The 18,388-nt window shown below is 46.5% G+C and overlaps 2 protein-coding genes across 4 annotated transcripts; one reads left to right on the forward strand and one right to left on the reverse strand.

Moving 5' to 3' along the window:
* The first annotated feature begins 4,821 nt into the window (after positions 1-4,821).
* On the forward strand, positions 4,822-5,670 carry CB2H6orf226 (chromosome B2 C6orf226 homolog). The gene has a single exon (XM_049653238.1). It carries the CDS (start codon positions 4,839-4,841, stop codon positions 5,097-5,099), a length of 261 nt encoding a protein of 86 aa, XP_049509195.1. The 5' UTR covers positions 4,822-4,838; the 3' UTR covers positions 5,100-5,670.
* A 409-nt stretch (positions 5,671-6,079) lies between these two features.
* On the reverse strand, positions 6,080-12,855 carry RPL7L1 (ribosomal protein L7 like 1). Of its 3 annotated transcripts, none has more exons than XM_049653237.1 (7): positions 12,566-12,855; positions 11,842-11,950; positions 11,001-11,164; positions 9,880-10,017; positions 8,981-9,090; positions 8,574-8,683; positions 6,080-8,137 (listed from the first exon to the last, which is right to left on the reverse strand). In XM_049653237.1, exons 1-6 carry the CDS (start codon positions 12,577-12,579, stop codon positions 8,580-8,582), a joined length of 639 nt encoding a protein of 212 aa, XP_049509194.1. In that variant the 5' UTR covers positions 12,580-12,855; the 3' UTR covers positions 6,080-8,137; positions 8,574-8,579. The 3 variants fall into 3 exon arrangements, with proteins under 3 accessions (XP_049509194.1, XP_049509193.1, XP_049509191.1); XM_049653236.1 differs by having other exon boundaries at positions 8,574-8,788; positions 11,001-11,161; positions 12,566-12,853; XM_049653234.1 differs by having other exon boundaries at positions 8,574-8,788; positions 12,566-12,852.
* Positions 12,856-18,388: the final 5,533 nt, after the last annotated feature.

The raw sequence follows: 18,388 nt of genomic DNA on the forward strand, positions 1-18,388 counted from the left end.
GATGAAATACTATGCAGGCCTCAGAATATCCTCGTATTGCAAACCATTTCTTGGTGTCTGTTTTATGCCAGGAATTGGGGCTGGGGATAAGACAAAAAGAGCTACTCCCACCAGTCAAGGAAGGAGACAGGCTCATAAACAGACAAGGGACTTGGAGTGTAACATGTCACGACTGGTGTGTGCGCGCGTGTGTGTGGGGTCCCGGGAGAGAGAGATCATCCTTTCTGGAGCCGATGTGAGCCTTAGGAAGAATGATTTAGAAGATACTTGAGCTAAGTCTTGATTCTTTCCGAAGAGGTTGTAATGACACGGGGAAATGTTTCAGTTATGATGTTAATTAAAAAAATTTTTTTTAATGTTTATTTATTTTTTTTATTTTTTTAATTTTTTTTTCAACGTTTTTTATTTATTTTTGGGACAGAGAGAGACAGAGCATGAACGGGGGAGGGGCAGAGAGAGAGGGAGACACAGAATCGGAAACAGGCTCCAGGCTCCGAGCCATCAGCCCAGAGCCTGACGCGGGGCTCGAACTCACGGACCGCGAGATCGTGACCTGGCTGAAGTCGGACGCTTAACCGACTGCGCCACCCAGGCGCCCCAAATGTTTATTTATTTTTGAGAGAGAGAGAGAGAGAGAGAGAGAGAGGGGAAGGGCCAGAGGGAGAGGGAGACACAGAATCCGAAGCAGGTTCCAGGCCCCGAGCTGTCAGCACAGAGCCAGATGCGGGGCTCGAACACATGAACCGTGAGATCATGACCCGAGCCGAAGTCAGGCGCTCAACCGACTAAGCCACCCAGGCGCCCTGGGAGGATTATTAAGAGACACCTCAGTGACTCCCCTGGGCTCCAGATCTAGCCCCATCTCTATTATGCAGTAGCAACCTAATTTTCTCTAGTAATTGGGCTTCACCAACTGAGACATTACAGAGGCGCCTTTCTCTGCCTATTGGATCAGTAGCAGGAGAAACCAAAATGGCCAGGGCCATCTCAGCTTTCAAGTCATCAGTTCTATGATTGCCGTATGGTGGGAAGTGTTTCTCTCTGGGGTTCTAGGATCACCACGCCCTCTGAGTCCATTCCATTATTGGAATGGGAAGCAAAAATTCTCCTGGTAGGTTATAGACTTTAGGTGTAATAGTGAGGAGGCTCTGACTACCCCTACCTCTTGGTTATATATGACCATGTATGGTTATGGTTTAAGGAAACACTGCATCGAGTAGGATAGCCCCTGCACCTTGCAAAGTGTGGTTTTGCAGCTATGCTCCAAATGAGCCTTCAGCAAGCCAATCCACCATTCTCTCTTGCCTGCTGCTTTGAGATCATGGGGCACACGGTAAGATCAGTGAATTCCTTGGGAGTGAGCTCATTTATACATTTCCTTGGCAATGAAATGTGAGCCCCGGTTGGAGGCGATTTTGTGTGGAATGCCATGGGGATGGGTAAGGTATTCTGTCCATCAGAATACCTGATGCTGACAGAATAGTGGTGCTGACAGAAGACTGTAGGCAGAGGAGGTGAATTCATACCTGGAGTATGTGTCTGTTCTCATGAGGATAAAGCACAGCCCTTCCATGCTAGGAGGGCCCAGTCAAATCAGCCTATAAACAGGTGAGAATGGCACCCAGTCAGGGACTCAGCATGGGGCTGTAAGTAGGATGGGCATTCAGCACTGGTCACAGCCGGATTAGCCTCAGAGAAGGGAAGACTGTTACTGAACCAAAGCATAGCTTCCATCCCTGCCACCATGAGTCCACTGAACAAGGCCTAACGTGCCTGGGGAAAGAGGGTCCACAGGACTGTCATTGTGTCCAACGGGATGACCATTCTTTCCCATGTCTTAATGTGGGGTATTATGGCTACCTTTTCTTTGGCTGTTAAACATTGCCACCTGGCCTTTACGCTACCAGGATACCATTATTTCCACTGAGATCACGGAATCCAGTTCTACTGATTCATCCAGCATCCCCCACTAGCATCTCCAGCCTACAGAGGACAGCCATTAGAGCAAGTCAAGGATGTGGGTGACTCTCACCAATGCATTTATCTCCCTCTTCCTTCCTTCCTTCCTTCCTTTCCTTCCTTCCTTCCTTTCCTTCTTCCTTCTTTCTCTTTCTTTCTTTCTTTCTTTCTCTTTCTTTCTTTTTTCCGAGTAAACTTTGTGCCCAACACTGTGCTCAAATTCTTGACTCCGACATCAAGAGTTGCATGCTCTACTGACTGAGCCAGGCAGGCACCCCTCACCAATGAATTTCGTAATGCTTTGGCAAAGAGGTGTTTTCCAGACCCGCTTAAAATATGTGTTGAGGGGTGGCTAAGCAGGTTGCACATAATAAATCCAATCTGGCATGCACACCTCTCTGAGATTTTGGATTCTTTCCTTTACATTATGCCAGGGAAATTCTGGCATTTCAAGTTTACTAACTATAGGCTACCATTAAATCCAGGCTTTAATTAACCAACCTCATAGACTATTTATGCCTCTCCCAGGTGCTTGAGCCAACACATTAAATCCCAAATCCTGGATGAGCATCCATGGACTTGAGTTTGGGCAAACTGAACCTGACATTCCACCCTCCTGGGTCTATTTCCCTTAGAACCCATTCCCACACATATTGCTGTGGCTCCTGCCAAGACAGTTTAGCAAGGTCTGTAATTCCTTCTGTCTGGGCGTCCTCCTCTCAGCGTGGGCCTTGTGCTTCTCTGCCCAGGCTGCTCTGGGACCTGATTTGACAAGGGCCAGGGAAGACTGGAGGTGGGGAGAGTCCTGAAGCTGATGTCTGGGGAGACGGAAGCCAATGTCTGCCCAAATGTCCCCATTTCATCTCAGAGTCCCTCGGTGCCCTTATGTTAGCATATTCTTATGCTGCCCTAGAGGGCTGAGCACTTAATTAGCACCACAACTTGGCAACCCCTACAATGACATCCCGGTGCCCATCCTCAGCCATGTGGGCTCATTTTGCCTATAGGGGATGAGGGACCCCTCCAAGGCGCCATCAAGGTGTCCTGATTCCACACTCGCATTTCCTGTCAGACATTGATAATTTCCAGTTTTCTCCCCATGGCCATGAGAAGCCACACGAAGCCACACCATAGTGAAGAAGAGCCACAGCTATTTCTTCTGCCATCTCCCTCCCTCAACAATGCAGTATTATCCACTTCACCCCTGCCACCCCCCCACCCCTGCCCAAGGATAATTTGAGTAATGGTGACACCTGTGCATGCAGTGAATCATCTGGGTGTTCTTCCCCCGCTGCAAAGAGGCTTCCCCTGTGCTCTGAATTTATGATCAGTCCAATCTCAGTATTCTATCTGAGGCTGTTCCTGGAGCCAATTCCTTTATTGTTGAGTGTGGACAGGAAACAGAGGACACACATGTATTGGATAATTTGAGGAGAATTTAATAAAGGGACTATTTATAGAGGGTGGAAAGGTGAAGGGAAATCCCAAGTGATAATGCCGTGCCTGGAACTGGTAACAGGCCTGAAGAGGTGAGGAGAGCAATGGCAGGGACCCAAAACCAGAAATCAGGACCCTGCAGCCAGTGGGAATCCTGGAGGGAGAGAAACTGAGGAATAAATACCCTGGCCTCCTTCTCCTTCTTTCTTCTCCTGCTCACTCCCCCCCCCCGCCCCCCGCATTGGCCAAACCCCAAAGCCTATTGCAATGTCTGTAGATGTCAGTGTGCTGGAAGCTCAGTGGACAAGGGTGGAGAGAGGACCTGGAGGGGCCACAGAAGAGAGTCAGCATAGCCACCCACCTAGTTAGAATATTAATAACCATCTTTGTGGGCATCACAGAGACATTTATGATGTTGCCATTTATAAAGCATCCAGGCAGTCATTTGCAGAAATGTCTCTCACTTTGCTTTGCTCATTTCTTCAAGATTAGATTCAGGGTGAACCTTTTGGGCAGGAATACTACAGAAGAGATGTATTATTCCTACACCCATAGTGTCCTTCTCAGTGCATCACATCAGGGGATACATGGCGCCAGCTTGTTCTATTAGTAGTTAGACTTTGATTACATGATGAAGACAGCGTTTGCCAGATCAGGCTAGCTTTCGATAAACTTACAAACCTGAGAATTGTTGGTACTAACTTTCTGAGCAGCCAGAGGGACTGTAGTACACCTGACCTGCCTTCATCTTTTCTCATCCCCTCTGGGAACACCAGGAATAGAGTCTTGGTAGGAAATGGGGAGAGAGTGTCAAGACTTTCTAGTGCTGTCACTCGTTCCCAGTTCTCCTGAGGTCACTGGAAATCTGTCCACAGCTATTTTCTGTCTGGAGCTGCGGAGTCCGGTGTGGAGAAGATCCCCCTTGCCACAGGTCTCTACAGGTGTAGGTGCGCATTTCTGCGCATGTGTGAAAATAAGTTTGAACTCCAGCGTCCAGCGGGCTCAGTCGGAGGACCATGTGACATTTGATCTCGAGCCCCAAGAGATTACTTAAAAAAAAAAAAAAAAAAAAAAAAAAAAAGAAAAAAAAAAAAAGGAAACAGGTATGTGCACCTTCCTATGCATGTGTGCCAAATTGGGTCTTTTTGTCCGCATCAGCGTGTCTACATGCACGGCCCATTCTGTGCAAGCCTTCAAATTCCTTCTAAAGCATTGCACGTTGCAGGCTCTGTTGTGGGCTAAGGGTGTGTGTGTGTGTGTGTGTGTGTGTGTGTGTGTGCGTGCGCGCGCGCGCGCGTGCGCGAAGCGTTTCTGCGCGGAGCAGGTCGCAATTCTCAAGTGCTTCCCCCTTTCTGGGCCGGCTTGGTATGGTCTGCGAGCTCCTCTACATTTCCTCCGACGGTGGTTGCACCCACCTCACCCGGAAGTGCTTGCCCGCACGCATGTCAGGCTTGCGCCCCGGCATGGAGCAGCACAGCAGTCGGGTCTGCCCTGACCCGGGCCCGCCGCCCGCGGAGTCGGCCCCCGCCTCGGTGACCCTGGCGCAGCTCCTGCAGCTGGTCCAGGAGGGCCGGGAGCTCCCGGGCCTGGAGAGGCGCTGCATCACGGCGACCCACGGCGAACCCACGGCGCCCCGGCTCCCGCGGAGGCCCAAGCCCTGGGAGGCCTCGGGGTCGGCTGAGGCCCCCGCGCCGCCGCAGTAGCCCCAGGCACCCAGATCCTGTCGACCTTGTGTCCGGGTAGAAGAACGCCTGGAGGGGCCCGGCTCGGCGGAATCAACGACTGCGCCTTCCTGACGGCACGTAGTGGGTTCCTGAGGCTCCTAGTCCTTTGCCTTTTAGACCTGGAGAGCGTGACTCTGTCCTGCATAAATTCGGACCTTGGATGCTGGCCACGGTTATCTTTTATGCATTCGCCCCCGACCTGTCTCAGCTGAACTTAAGCCTCCTGGGAGAGTCATTGGAGTTGTCTTGTATCCGAGTATTTCTGGACTAAGATCCTCATTTTAAAAATCCGGTTTCGGCCCTTACAGATGATTGAAACAGATTTCATACTTTTTACTCTCTGCGATGCATAGATGTGCCTTCATTTTTAAAATGCTACTGAGGACACACTAACGGGGGTCTGACCCACTGAGAATTTCGTTAGTAATGTAGGAAAACGTCAGTGTTTATCTCCCGGTTCAGCTAATTCTTGTGAGTTGGGCAAATGAACTTGGGATTCAAGATTCTTAGCCATTCTCCAGGTCAGCTAATAAAAGGTTTAATGATTAAACTTGGCCCTGGAATGACTTCAAAGATACATTAGACCAACAAAATCGTAAAGCGTTAAAAGAAAAGCCAGTCAACAAAAAACTAGAACCTTTGGTTCTGGGAACCAATTGGGTCACTATAGAAGCTTAGAACAGAGGGAGAGCTCCTACAAACTACTTTCTGAAGTCTCTAAGTAGGCAGGCCACGTGGCTTACTGCCCCTACTCTTGCTTACTGAAACTAAGGTTTTTGTTTTCCCTACACCTAGAACATATATATGGTGTATGTTGATAGTTTTGTATGTTGACAGCCATGAACAATTCACAATTAGCATACGCTATCTACAAATTGTACGACTAATTTTTCCCAGGAATGATAGTTCCACAACTTGTTCAGGGAATGGTCGATCATAGTGCACGATACAGCAGTACATTAATTTTTTGGTAAACGTTTATTTTTGAGAGAGACAGCGTGCAAGCGGGAGAGGGGCAGAGAGGGAGACACAGAATCCAAAGCAGGCTCCGGGCTCTGAGCTGTCAGCACAGACCCAGATGCAGGGCTCCAACTCACCAAGGGTGAGATGGTGGTGACCTGAGCCAAAGTTGGATGGTTAATCGAGCCACCCAGGCACCCCAGCAGTACATTTTTTATAACTTATTTATATACATAGAATTCCAAGTTAATGGTTATTTTGCTTAACCTTTTGAACAACTGTGTGATGCACACATGCTACATTTAGTTCCATTTTGCAGGCAAGAATGGAAATGTTTTTCTTGTATTTAGCTTTTTTTTTTCCTCCCAGAGAAAGGGGAGTGGGGTAGAGAGCATGGGAGAGGGGCAGACGGAGAATCTTAAGCAGTTTTCACACTCAGCGTGGATCCTGAAGTGGGGCTCAATCCCATGACCCTGGAATCATGACCTAAGTAGAAATCAGGACACCCAGGTGCCCCCTTCCTGTATTTATTATAAAATGTACCTGCAGTAGAAACCCTGGGCATCCACATTCACAAATGCTCTTTTCCCATGGCTTTTGATACGTCATCTTCAAGTAATTTGATTTCACAATGCTTTAAAATATAAGAGTAAGCTCTAACATCTATTCCTGGCAGGTTAACTCTTGAGCCAACCAACCTAATTAATTACCTCATAACCTGGCACATTTTAAGGCATTGTTCTAACTCAACCTCACAGCTATGTTTGAGGGCCCCATGAGCCAAAAATGCAGCAAAGCTGATCATAAGGGACCAGGGGACACAGTGGTTAGACGTTTTCAAGTCTTAACCTATGCCTGGCACACTCATCAACTTCTCACATGGCAATTGAGGCAATGATGTGACAGGAACAGAGGAAGGCCCACCTAGGAGGGGGGCACTGATGATAAAACACAAGCAGGATCAGATTCCCTTTCTAGGTCTATGTCCCCAGGAGCCCTAGTGGTGGTCTATACATGGTTACCAGCAGGGTAGAGAGCAATACTTTTGGAGTCTAGACTATGCAAGGAGAGGGTTCAATAAAGGCTGCCTGGGGCCTAAAAGACCTAATAGTACTAATTTCATCCATGCCAAACCAAGAAAATCCCATCTTGAAGCCCAGCAGGAATAAATGGGGAGCATTTCCCTGAGGCAGATGGTACAGAGGGCTCCGGGATCCACCACTGTGATCCTAATAGGAAATACCCAATTGGCTCCAAGGGAAAAAGCTATCTTGGTAAGCTTTGGTCTTCCACAGGACATGGGACCAGAGGAGACGAACAAGGTCAGGGCCCAGGTGGTCAATCCAGATAGTGCAGGACTTCCTCACATAAGGTGCTTGGTCCCTAAGAGAAATCTATGAACATAAAAATTTCCAAGCAATAATTTGAGTGTACATATTTTCCTGGGAAAAGGGTCCTTCCCTTCTCATAGACCCAAGAAAAGGTTAAAATCCTGAGGTAGAGAAAAGGACTAAATCGACCGCAGGCTATGGTAAGGAAGCCACCAGATACACTTCAGGCCAGCCAAGTCTGAGAGCTCACAAAGCGGTCACTGAAAAGTCAGAACACAGACTCACAGCAGAGACAACTGAGAACCGTGTTTGTGCTCTTCTTTGTAACTATATTTTAAATTCCTTCCAAAACAAAGCCCCAAGAACCCCCAGGTTCAAGTATGGCCCTGAGCGTGGTCCACTGCTGTCCTGTATTCATGCTTGGATACTCATTTACTAACATCAAACCCCAGAATGGAAGATGTGACGTAGCAGGATTCTCTCTTCCATGGCATGAGTCCTCTGCTGACTTAAGGGGTGACAGTGCAGTCAACGTGGAAAACACACTGGAATTTTTTCTTGGAACTGGGCTGTGATGGGACGTGCCTGCCAGGAACGTCATCATCTTTTCCTTGACTCCCCCTCCTCTAGTTTCTGAAGGTATAGCAGAAAATATCTTCTTTGAAGATACTGGTAACAATTCCAAAAGACAAAACACACCTCCAATGTGCTGTGCTTTCAGATATTCTGAGGAAGAAAAACATAACTTCATTAATAGAAATTTAATGACAGTTGGCACCTAAGATTAAGCAATTTCAAAAAATTAAGATACCTTCCACAAAATAGATGGTTTGTATCTTCAAATCCTTTCTGAAATTAGTTAATATTCTCTCCCCAATGCCAGGTAAATGACCACAGCAATACAGAAGATTTTTTTTGTTACTCAACATTTTCTAGCCTCTGATTGTTGGAATACACATGGGAATGCCCCATGTCCTAACCAGGCATTCACTGTTTCAAGCATATTTCCATCTGTTAGACTTGTAGATACCAGTCTCCCCCTGCCCTCTACCACTCAAACGCCAAAGTTACTCTCAGATACTGGTAAATGCAAAAAGAATTTTTAAGTGGCAAAGAATGGACCATCACATCAGCCCAAGGCCAGTTTTCAGCCCTGCCTCACCTGGGTTTAATTCAGCTGCCGAATGAGCTGATTGATGCGTTCGCCTCGATAGCCTGGTAAGCCCACCTCCTTGAGAAAGCCCACTCTATTCTTGGTAGCATGACGGGCCACTGAGAGATGGAAAGGACGTAAGAAGTCACAAATGGCCTGGAAATTCTTCCCCGGAAAGGCAATTTCATGAATGAGGTCTTCCAAGCAAATAACACCGTACTTCCCTGGGAAACATAAGGATACAGATTCCTTTATTCAACATTTCCCCAGTATATACTATGAGGCTGTTATATGCTCAGAGCTGGGCACTCTGGTAGGTTCTTGGGACTCCAAGAAAAACAGTACCTAAATCCCACATCAAGACCACCAGAGATCCTTGCTTTCTGCCCAACTGACCCCTAAGATGCAACACTCACCCAGATGCTCCTCAATCACTGTGTTGTCTGTCAAAGGGATGGTTTTATTCTTGACCTTGGCTTGTCCACGTTTCAAGATGAGTTCCCGGACAGACTTCAGATTTGGAAATCTATGTGAGGCAGAATAAAGTACAGCCTTATCAGCCCCTGGCACACTGCCCACACTGGTCACTCAGTCCTGCAGCCTGGCTGAGGAGGGATTCTCCTACTACCCCTTCTCCCCACCAAAAAGTGCAATCACGCTGCAGCTGGGATGCCTGCACACACAAGCAAGGAAAAAACCAGAGTGGCCCTATGTAATTAAAAATTACAATTTATGGATAGAAATGTTGATTGTGCAAAAAAAAACAAACAAACAAAAAAAAAACTTTCCGAGGCAAAAATAAAACAAACACTGGCTTACAATCCAGGACTTTGGCCTTATAGAATCCTCTACTCAAGATGGTTAAATCCAAGCGCTTGCTGGGTTTTAATGTTTGAAAGAAGACTACTCGAACTCATGACCCCAAGATCAAGAGTCACACGCTCTTCTGACTGAGCCTGCCAGGCGACCATGAAAGAACACACCACTCTTACACAAGCACTGCCCCCAGCTCTGCCCCAAGACTTCCAAGAATTAACTTCTCTTCTACCCATCTTACTCAGCCTTAGCTTACAAGCGAACAAGCCCTGCCATGGTACTTTGCTTGTCACGTCAGCAGCAGCACCACCTCCTGCTCTGTCTGCCCCATGTTCCAAAGTTCTATGGCTGGCAGCTGATTTCTGGGAACTGTGGTCACCACAAAATGTTTCTTCAACATAGCAACACGAGCCCTGGAGGATAACACTCGCATGCTAATGTTCTCATCAGGCTCACATACAATCTAATATGAATCCACACACACAAAAACCTTACTCACCCCCAGGCCACATACGGTTCCACTATACGCAGCGTTCTTATGGTCTGGGGGGTCACTCTGAAAAAGACACCACTGAAAATCTTCTTCAGGCGAAGCCTTGCAATGGTCCTCTGCACCAGTGAACTCACCCCATTAATCCTGAAATGAATGACAGAGAAAGTCAGGTTCTATTCGGTTTTTGTCAGTCTGGCAAGGACCTATGAAATGACTGCCACTACAGGGCATCCAGAGAGCAAGACACAGACTGTGCCTCACAGGTGAGGTCAGAAGGTGGCAGCTATGTAAACAGGTCATTCTCACATGATGTGGGGCAATGCTATAGGAACAGAATGGGCCCTGATTTCGTGTGGGGTGTGTATGAGTTGGGTGTGGAGGGCTGTGCATGTTAAGCAAAGGAAGCTGGACTCTGCGGGCAGTAAAAGCACGAAAAGATTTTAGGTACAAGGGACACAATCAACTTTCTGATTGACCACCACTGAGGAGAGCATATCAGATGGATCTGAAACCATGATACCAGAGGCAGGGAAACCCAGTTAGCTAATACGATGGTCCAGGAGAGATTATGGGAAATGGTAGGGAGGTTAATAAAGAGGGCTCAAAGATATTTAAAGCCCACAGGTTTCTGGTTTGGATGACTGGGTAGGGGAAACAGGAAGAGGCAGTTGTACATGCAGACAGACTGGGTAAAGTACGCCTCGATGAGGAAAAAGCTTAATGAGCTCTCCCCAGCACTGAATACGCTCCATCCACTTGACCTTGGTTAGGTTCCTAGAAGGATGCCTTGATTCCCACAGTTCAGGACTTTCTGCATCTATGCTTGGAAAGCCTTCCCCAACACTTGTGAATTCCTCCCACGTCTGCAGGTCTCAGCTTCAAGTTCCTGCTTTAGAGGGTCCACAACTAGTACTGCCCTTGCAGCAGCTGACCCTCATCGCACTTGGTATATTTTCATGTGGATTTGCTCAGATCAGTCTCCTTAACCTTAAAGAGAAAAACCCCAAGTTCCTAGCACAACTTGTCTTAGTGGCTTAAAGCCTATTATAAATCTCATCTCCCTAGAAAGGGGCCTAAAGCTGAACCAGTAGTTTGCCCCAGCCTACGGAATCTGGTAAGTTCCTCACCTTTGGATGCGTACAACAAAGGCCAAGGAATGTTTATCCGGCACTTCCAAACCGCGAGGTTTCACTTCTAGTCGTCTGAGGCGCACCCTGTCGCGTTGCTGCCGCCAGGAATCATGTAGGAACCATTCCAGTCGCTTAAACTTGACCTCTTTTCCTTTCTTCTGCTACAGAAAAGGCAGACCACCATCACCATTCTGTGCCTCTAGTTTTACCTCCACAACAGTAATTCATTGGTCACTATCCATAGACTGTATTTCCCACTATGTTCCGCAAAAAGAAGCAAACAAACATCTTCTATTCTAGATAAGGCAAAAACGAGATACCCAAGGAGTTTTGAAAACTCAGAAACTACAAAAAAAAAAAAAAAAGTCTCTGATAAATAAACAAGTTAGTTTACATGCTATTAGCCAACGTTACCAACAAACATTTATGGAACCTAACACTGTGTTAAGGATCATAAAGTACAGAATAAGCATGAGCTTGTTTCATCTTCCAGACTCCAAAATAAGTATCTTCTCAAAACGTTTAGCAAGTAGCAAAAATTGTTTGGCACATTACAAAAAAAAAGTTTTCTTCCAAGTAAAGAGAATGTTTGGTTTTTCAAATCACTTGGTGTGAACCCAAATAGTACAACGTCTCCTCCACTTTTCCTTAACAAACTACTCAAACATTTTATCCGCAGAAAATTAGAAATATTTGTTAAATGAAGACATGAACTGTATACCTGCTGTAATAGAATCGACGGGAAAAGGGACTGTCCATACCAAATCTAGTTCAACACATGCTAGATATAACTCACCAAATACATTCTAATTCCCTTCTCTTGGTGCCCCATCATTACCTCCTTCTTGTCCAAAAGTGCCTGCTTCGCTTGAGTGGCTTTAAGGGCCTGATACGCCTTCCTCTTTTTCAGGAGATTTTCTGGAACCAAAGGAATCTTTTTTCTTTGCCTGATACGGAAAATTGCAATCAGAGATAATGTTTAAAGAACAAATTTTCAATGAGCTTCTAAACCATCTCTTGGGCTTCGAGAAACATTACTCTCTTCAAAGTCCGAAAGACAGACTTCCCTGAAAACTGTGGTGTCTGACGCCAGTCCTCAAAACGGACCCCTTAACATTCACTCTTTTCTAAGCAGTAAGAAGTCATGAACCCCTTGGCCACTAGTCCTCCTCTGCCTCCATGAAGCTTTTACTGTCACAGCCTTTTAAAGACACTAACAGCTACATGCTCCTAGTAAAACTCCGTGGGGCTGGGGTGGGTACAGACCTATCTGCAGGGGCAATACTCACTCAAGTCAAGCTGGGTGAACCCAAGACTAGCACTCTCCAGCCTGCCCCCCAAGGTTAGTAACCCGAATTTGACGGCGGCTTCCCTCCACCTGAGCGGCAGGCCGAATCCTACGGCTCCTTGCTCTTCACCCCACTCTCTGTAATCTGGAGTCTTTTCTATTCTCTTCCTTCAATCCACAAGTATCCTTATTTTCCGCCACTGAAGAATAAACACCGTGGATGGCACCGGATGCTCAAGACCCCACTGGAGAGACTCAAACCTCAAACACTCACTCTTGCTCCGCCATGTTTCCAAAGCTGTGGCTACCGGCTACTGCTCATGCGCAGCCCCACCACGTGGGAAAGAAAGGACCGCTCTATGTGTACTTGACCATAGAGATGTGTCTTCTAGCTCAAGGTTTATAACACGGGTAGTCCTGCCAGTTAGCTGCAGTGAACCGCTGAGGTCTCGCTAACACAGATTCCTTGCCGAAAATTACACAAAGCTTCCTTCGCACTGCTTTCTTGAGCACTCTAGAGTCCGTGTCATCTTCGAAATCCCCCCCCCCACCTTCCTTTACGCTAATGCCGTTGGCTGGGCTGTAAATAAACACTTCCCACGTCCTACGACTTCCGGTGTGGAGGGCGCGCCTCTCCTTCCGCTTCCCCTCGGCTGCGCGTGTGCGGGAAGGGAGACCGTCTGGCGGGAGAGGCTTTTTGCTTTATGGCGAGAGCTGGGGCCCCTGTGACTTTGATTCTCACGTGTGGGTGGAGGTGTTTGTGGACGATTTCGGATGGTAAGGAGTGCAGCTTCCGTTCTGTCAGCCTGGCTCCGTCAGCAGGACCCAGAGCAAGTTATTTAACCCCTCTGTACAGTGGTTTGCTTTACCCATAAAGTGGACCTACGCGATAGCGTTGCGAGGATTATGTGAAATGTTCCATGTAAAGCGCTTAGCACAGTGTCTGAGTGTAGGACACGCAGCAGGAGACACTAGGTTAGTTATCAGTGCTGGATCGAAAACTAGAAATTCCTCTTTGTCATGTCAGAATCTTCCCTGGCACAGCTCTCACCATCTGGAATTTGCTTCCTTTTTTCCTGGTCTTCATGAAACAAAAATAATCGACGTCCTGTATTCTGGAAATCTCTAGTGCAGTGCCTCCAGCACTAATATGCATAGTAGTCACCTGGTGGTCTTGTTAAAATGCAGATTAAAAAAAAAATTTTTTTTAATGTTTATTTGGCGGGGGTGGGGGGGCACAGAGAGACAGAGAGGGAGACAGAATACGAAGCAGGCTCCAGGCTCTGAGCTGTCAGCACAGCGCCTGACTTGGGGCTCAAACCCACAAACCCTGAGAACATGAACAGAGCGAAGTCTGATGCTTAACAGACTGAGCCACCCAGGCGCCCCTAAAATGCAGATTTTAAATTCAGTTTGTGGGGGAGGGGGGAATGGATATTCACTTTTTTAACATGCTTCAAAGTGATGTCATCCTTCAGGTCTATGGATTGCACTTTAGCAAGACTCTAGTCTCTTTCCTTTTTTCTAAATTCCTTCATCCCGTTATTATATTTTTAACATTTCTTCATGATACTAGGAGGGCAGGGACCATGGCTGCCTTGCTCATGGCGGTTCCTAAAGGTCTAGCATAGGTTTCTCAATCTCGGCACTACTGGCTTTTGGGGCCAGATCATTCTCTATCATGGTGGGCTTTGTGGGACGTTTAGCAGCATCTCCCTCCATGCCAGTAGCACCTCTGCCCCAGATGTGACAAACAAAAATGTCTTCAGGCATTGCCACATGTTTAGTACAGTATATATATTTATCCCAGCGTCATTATTTGACCCTCGGCACTTACAGGCATCACCGCAGACTTTATCCTGTACTGTTTGGCTTATTGTGTCCCTAATTAGATTGGGTGCTCTGAAGGCAGGGAATTTATCTCATACTTCTCCATCTGCTACAGCTCCTGTCACAATAGTGGGCACCTGCAGGTGCTTTTTAGCTAACCTCAAAGCATCATATTGGTACGTGCTCTGTAACTAATCCAACCAGAGAGAGAGAGTGCCATACACAGAGCTCATTACCTGATGAATAAATGTCGAAGGACAACATAGTCTTTGGAATCAAAGACAGGTGTGAGACTCCTCACTAACTTAGCACTTCACACGTGTCTTACTTTGTAAAAAGGCAAAAACAAGGGTCACCAAAGTGTAAAACGTATATTAGATAGTAATCAAAGAACAAAAATAGGTCAATATTTTGTAACTGTATCTATCTACAGATAAAAGGTAGGTCCTCTGGTACTGAGGGTAGTAGGAGAGAAGGAAATTTCAGGGCTATTAACAGTGGCTGAAAGAGACTTGGAGGCCACAATTCAGGATAGGTTTTCCGAAGCCAGCAGATGGCGCTAAGAGAGTACTTATTCTCAGTGCCAAAGCCATCATTCCACAAGATGCAGAGGAAAAGTGATAGAGGCCTCCTCAATCCAAAATTATTCACTAACTGAATACATGTTTACTGAGCATTGACCCAGCATGAGGCAAGATACAAGACTTTTTATTTCAAAGTGAGGATATCGAATGAGAATGGGGAATGGCCTGTTGTCATAGGCCCCTTTTGGGAATGATTAAGACTGTGCAACTATACGCAATGAAGTAGGTTTTCATGTCCTGAAATCTTAATGGTGTTTTTCTTCTTTGTTGACCTGCTGATGACCATTTCCATTTCCTAACAGCATCCCATTTCTCTTGTGGACTGGTCTCTACTTCATCGTGTACAATCGTGGAGTAGGGTAGGGTATCAAATCTAAAGGTTTGTCCTCCCAATACATAAGTTGAAGGGGTGTCTCTGAAAGATCTTTTAAACTCCTTCCATCTCCCTAGTGGGAGGGGGCATGAGACACTAAACTCTGGGTTTTGAATCTTGAGCAGAGTGATAATGGAAGAAACATAGGAGGTTTGGGGCAAGACTTTAAGGATTTCCACCTACTAAGATCTGGAGTTTCCTTGTTCCTGTCTTTCTCAAGCCTAATGGTTCTTCAGTCTTTTTTTCAATCTTTGTCTTTCCTGGGGTGCCTGGGCGGCTCAGTTGGTTAAGCACCCAACTCTTGATTTCAGCTCAGGTCATGATTTCATGGTTCGTGGGATTCAGCCCCGCTGTCAGTGCAGAGCCTGCTTGGGATTTTCTCTCTTCTTTTCTCTCTGCCCTTTACCCTTGCACGTGCCCTTTCTCACTCTCTCTCAAAAGAGACTGGGTGGGTGACTGGGTGGCTCAGTGGGTTGGGCGTCCGACTTCAGCTCAGGTCATGATCTCACGGTTCGTGAATTTGAGCCCCACATTGGGCTCTGTGCTGACGGCTCCGAGCCTGGAGCCTGCTTCGGATTCTGTGTCTCCCTCTCTCTGTGCCCCTCCTCCGCTCACACTCTATCTCACTCTTTCTCAAAAATAAACATTAAAAAAAAAAAAAAGTCCTTTCAGGGCAAACCTTTGCTGGCTCTCTGAATTGACTCCAGGGTTCTTTTCCCAGCATATTCCACAATAGGTTACTTTTGTATTGTCTGCACTCTGGGATTATTTGGACAGTTGAGGGACAGTTATGAGACTTCAGGAAGTTGACTTTTGTTACGTTTCCAGCTTTCCTTGTTGCTTCCTCAGAGAGTGACATGAGGTTACCAGGACACAGGTGAGAAAGAGATCAGATGAGCCTGGAGTTGGGGAAGACATCGTGGCCAACAGATTTTGATCCTGATGAAAAACAAGCATAAGGAAGCAAAAGTGTGAAGGAAAAAGGAGAGAACATGTGAAGGCCAGCAGCCTTTGAGGGTCCAGGATAGACACAGGCAAGCTAGAGTAGGAAGTACATAGTGTGCAGGAGGGTAAGACCAAAAACAAAACAGAAAAACCGAACCTTTTCTGAATTATTTCAGGGACAGTGGCTCTTAGCTTCTCCCACCTTCCATACTTCTTCAGTAACACCTCATTTTACACCTCAGGAAGTAGAGGACCAGGACAAATCTGCCCAGTTCATAGGCAAGGAAGTTGAGGCTGAAAGTTGCACTAAGAGATCTAATTATGTGTTAGACGAGGTACTAGAACCCATTTCTAGATTCTGCTGCCCAAAGCACTTTCTGCCCACTCTGTGGTACTGCTTTCTCAGACCTTCACACAAGTGATTTTTTCTGAGGATCTTCATGCCTTTGCAAGTGTTTTCAAAGGCTAGGCTCCAGCATATGCCTGTGAGAAATGCGGATTAGGGCTTATAATGGCCTTTCATGGGCAGCAACATAGACACAGACGATTCATATTACAGAATCCACTTTATACTTATGACAATGCTCCTGATTTCTCCATAATATTTAACCCTATAATTACAAAATGCCTTTATCTTCATTCCCGCACAAAGTATCACACCTTTTTCTCAAATGTAACTAAGGATGAACTAAGAAGCAGGGCACTGGAATACAGACCGCAACTTTACCAAAGTGGTAGGTCGGGAAGAATTTTAGCCCCGGTTTCTTCTCTCCTGAACTCCAGTCACTTCCCAAATGTAATGCAATTATTTGTGTGCTTGTTTCCTGTCTAGACTGTGAGCTCTTTGAGAGTAGAGGTCATACCTGAATTATCCATCTAGCCTGGTGCCTGTAAACTGCTCAAAAAATGTATGGTGGCAAATGCTGTCCACCTTCAGCTGGGTACCCAGGAGCCCTCACTCTGTCTCCGAGAGCATAGAGGCAAGGCTGAAGCAGAGTCAGAGCCCGGACCCAGGGCCTAGCCCCTTGAGGACAGCACAGCCAGAGTGTTGTTTGAGCGATCTGTTTCAGTGCCCCCAGATTGTTTTCTTCCTTTTCTTTTTGCCCCCAATAATCCACTGGCCCCTTTCCTGGAACACAGCCCCCCGCCCCCCATACACAGGACCGAGGGCTTTAACCATCGTTAGAGAAGATGCCTGGTCTTTCCTCCGGGCAAGCCCCTGGGGAACAGAGTCTGATCCGAACCAAGCAGCCAGATCATCTTTCCTTCTTCATTCATGGGACACTCCCATTGCAAATGGTCTGAAGAGGGGAAAGAACATCATGTTGGGCACACATTTGTCCTTAGCAAGAGAATCTTGGCATCAGAGCAACAGTGTGTAAAAGACATGAAGGGATCCATCCAGTGATGCAATTATTCTAGCAGTAATTATTCTTACTACGTCCTGCTTCTATGTGGATTACTGCAGAATCTTGATTTTCTGACTGCTGCTTTAGGGGTGGGGGTGGGAGTGCGGGTGGGGCACAATTCAACCATAAGGGATCCTAGGCCCCAAAGAAAAATTTAAGGAGTCTTATACCTTCACCCCAGAAATACATTTCACCCTATGGTAGTTTCTCTAACAATTTGGGTAGGATCCCTCTTGTGAGGGCAAGAACTCAGAAGCGCCTCAGAATTTACAGTTCAGGTTACAGAGGTATTTCTCAGTGTAGTTTGGTCAAATGTGTGCGAAGAGAAACATGTTAAGTCTGAAACATTAAAAAAAAAAAGTTGGCGCTTGGGTGGCTCAGTTAAGCGTCCGACTTCGGCTCAGGTCATGATCTCCTAGTTTGTGGGTTCCAGCCCCATGTCGGGCCCTGTGCTGACAGCTCAGAGCCTGGAGCCTGCTTTAGATTCTGTGTCTTCCTCTCTCTCTCTCTGCTCCTCCCCTGCTCATGCTCTGTCTCTGTCTCCAAAATAAATAAATATGTGAAAAATTTTAAGAAACATGTTAATTCTGGAGTAAGTCTTGTGTAAAACAGTTTTCTGTACCTATGCCTTAGCCTTCTTGTCCTTAACTGAAACAAAATAAATACAGTGATTGAAGAAACCTTCTGCAGATTGAGGCTCATTTATCTAACTTCTCAAATGGCCCCATTTTTACTTCCTTCCTAAAGGACCCACGTGACATCCTTAAGGACCCACGTGACAAGAGTAGGGCTGGAGGCCCGACAAGTACATGACAACTTTCTCACTGACCAACTCTGTTGAATCTGGAACTGTTTGGAAAGGCCGGTCAATGAAAACCCTATCCCCTCACTAGTTAGGCTCCTGTTTGGGAACAGTAAATCTATTTCAGTAGAACTCCTACTGAACGCTTACTTAC

This window comes from Panthera uncia (genome assembly GCF_023721935.1).
Source record: "Panthera uncia isolate 11264 chromosome B2 unlocalized genomic scaffold, Puncia_PCG_1.0 HiC_scaffold_24, whole genome shotgun sequence".
NCBI lineage: Eukaryota > Metazoa > Chordata > Mammalia > Carnivora > Felidae > Panthera > Panthera uncia.

Bases quoted from the DNA above. Each gene is read 5' to 3' on its own strand.
- CB2H6orf226 (XM_049653238.1), top strand. From the start codon at position 4,839: ATGTCAGGCTTGCGCCCCGGCATGGAGCAGCACAGCAGTCGGGTCTGC.
- RPL7L1 (XM_049653234.1), bottom strand. The intron at 11,165-11,841 runs GTAATGATGGGG...CCTTTTCTGTAG, and splicing joins CACTTTTGGACAAGAAGGAG to CAGAAGAAAGGAAAAGAGGT. The intron at 8,789-8,980 runs GTGAGTGTTGCA...TATGTTTCCCAG, and splicing joins AGTGATTGAGGAGCATCTGG to GGAAGTACGGTGTTATTTGC.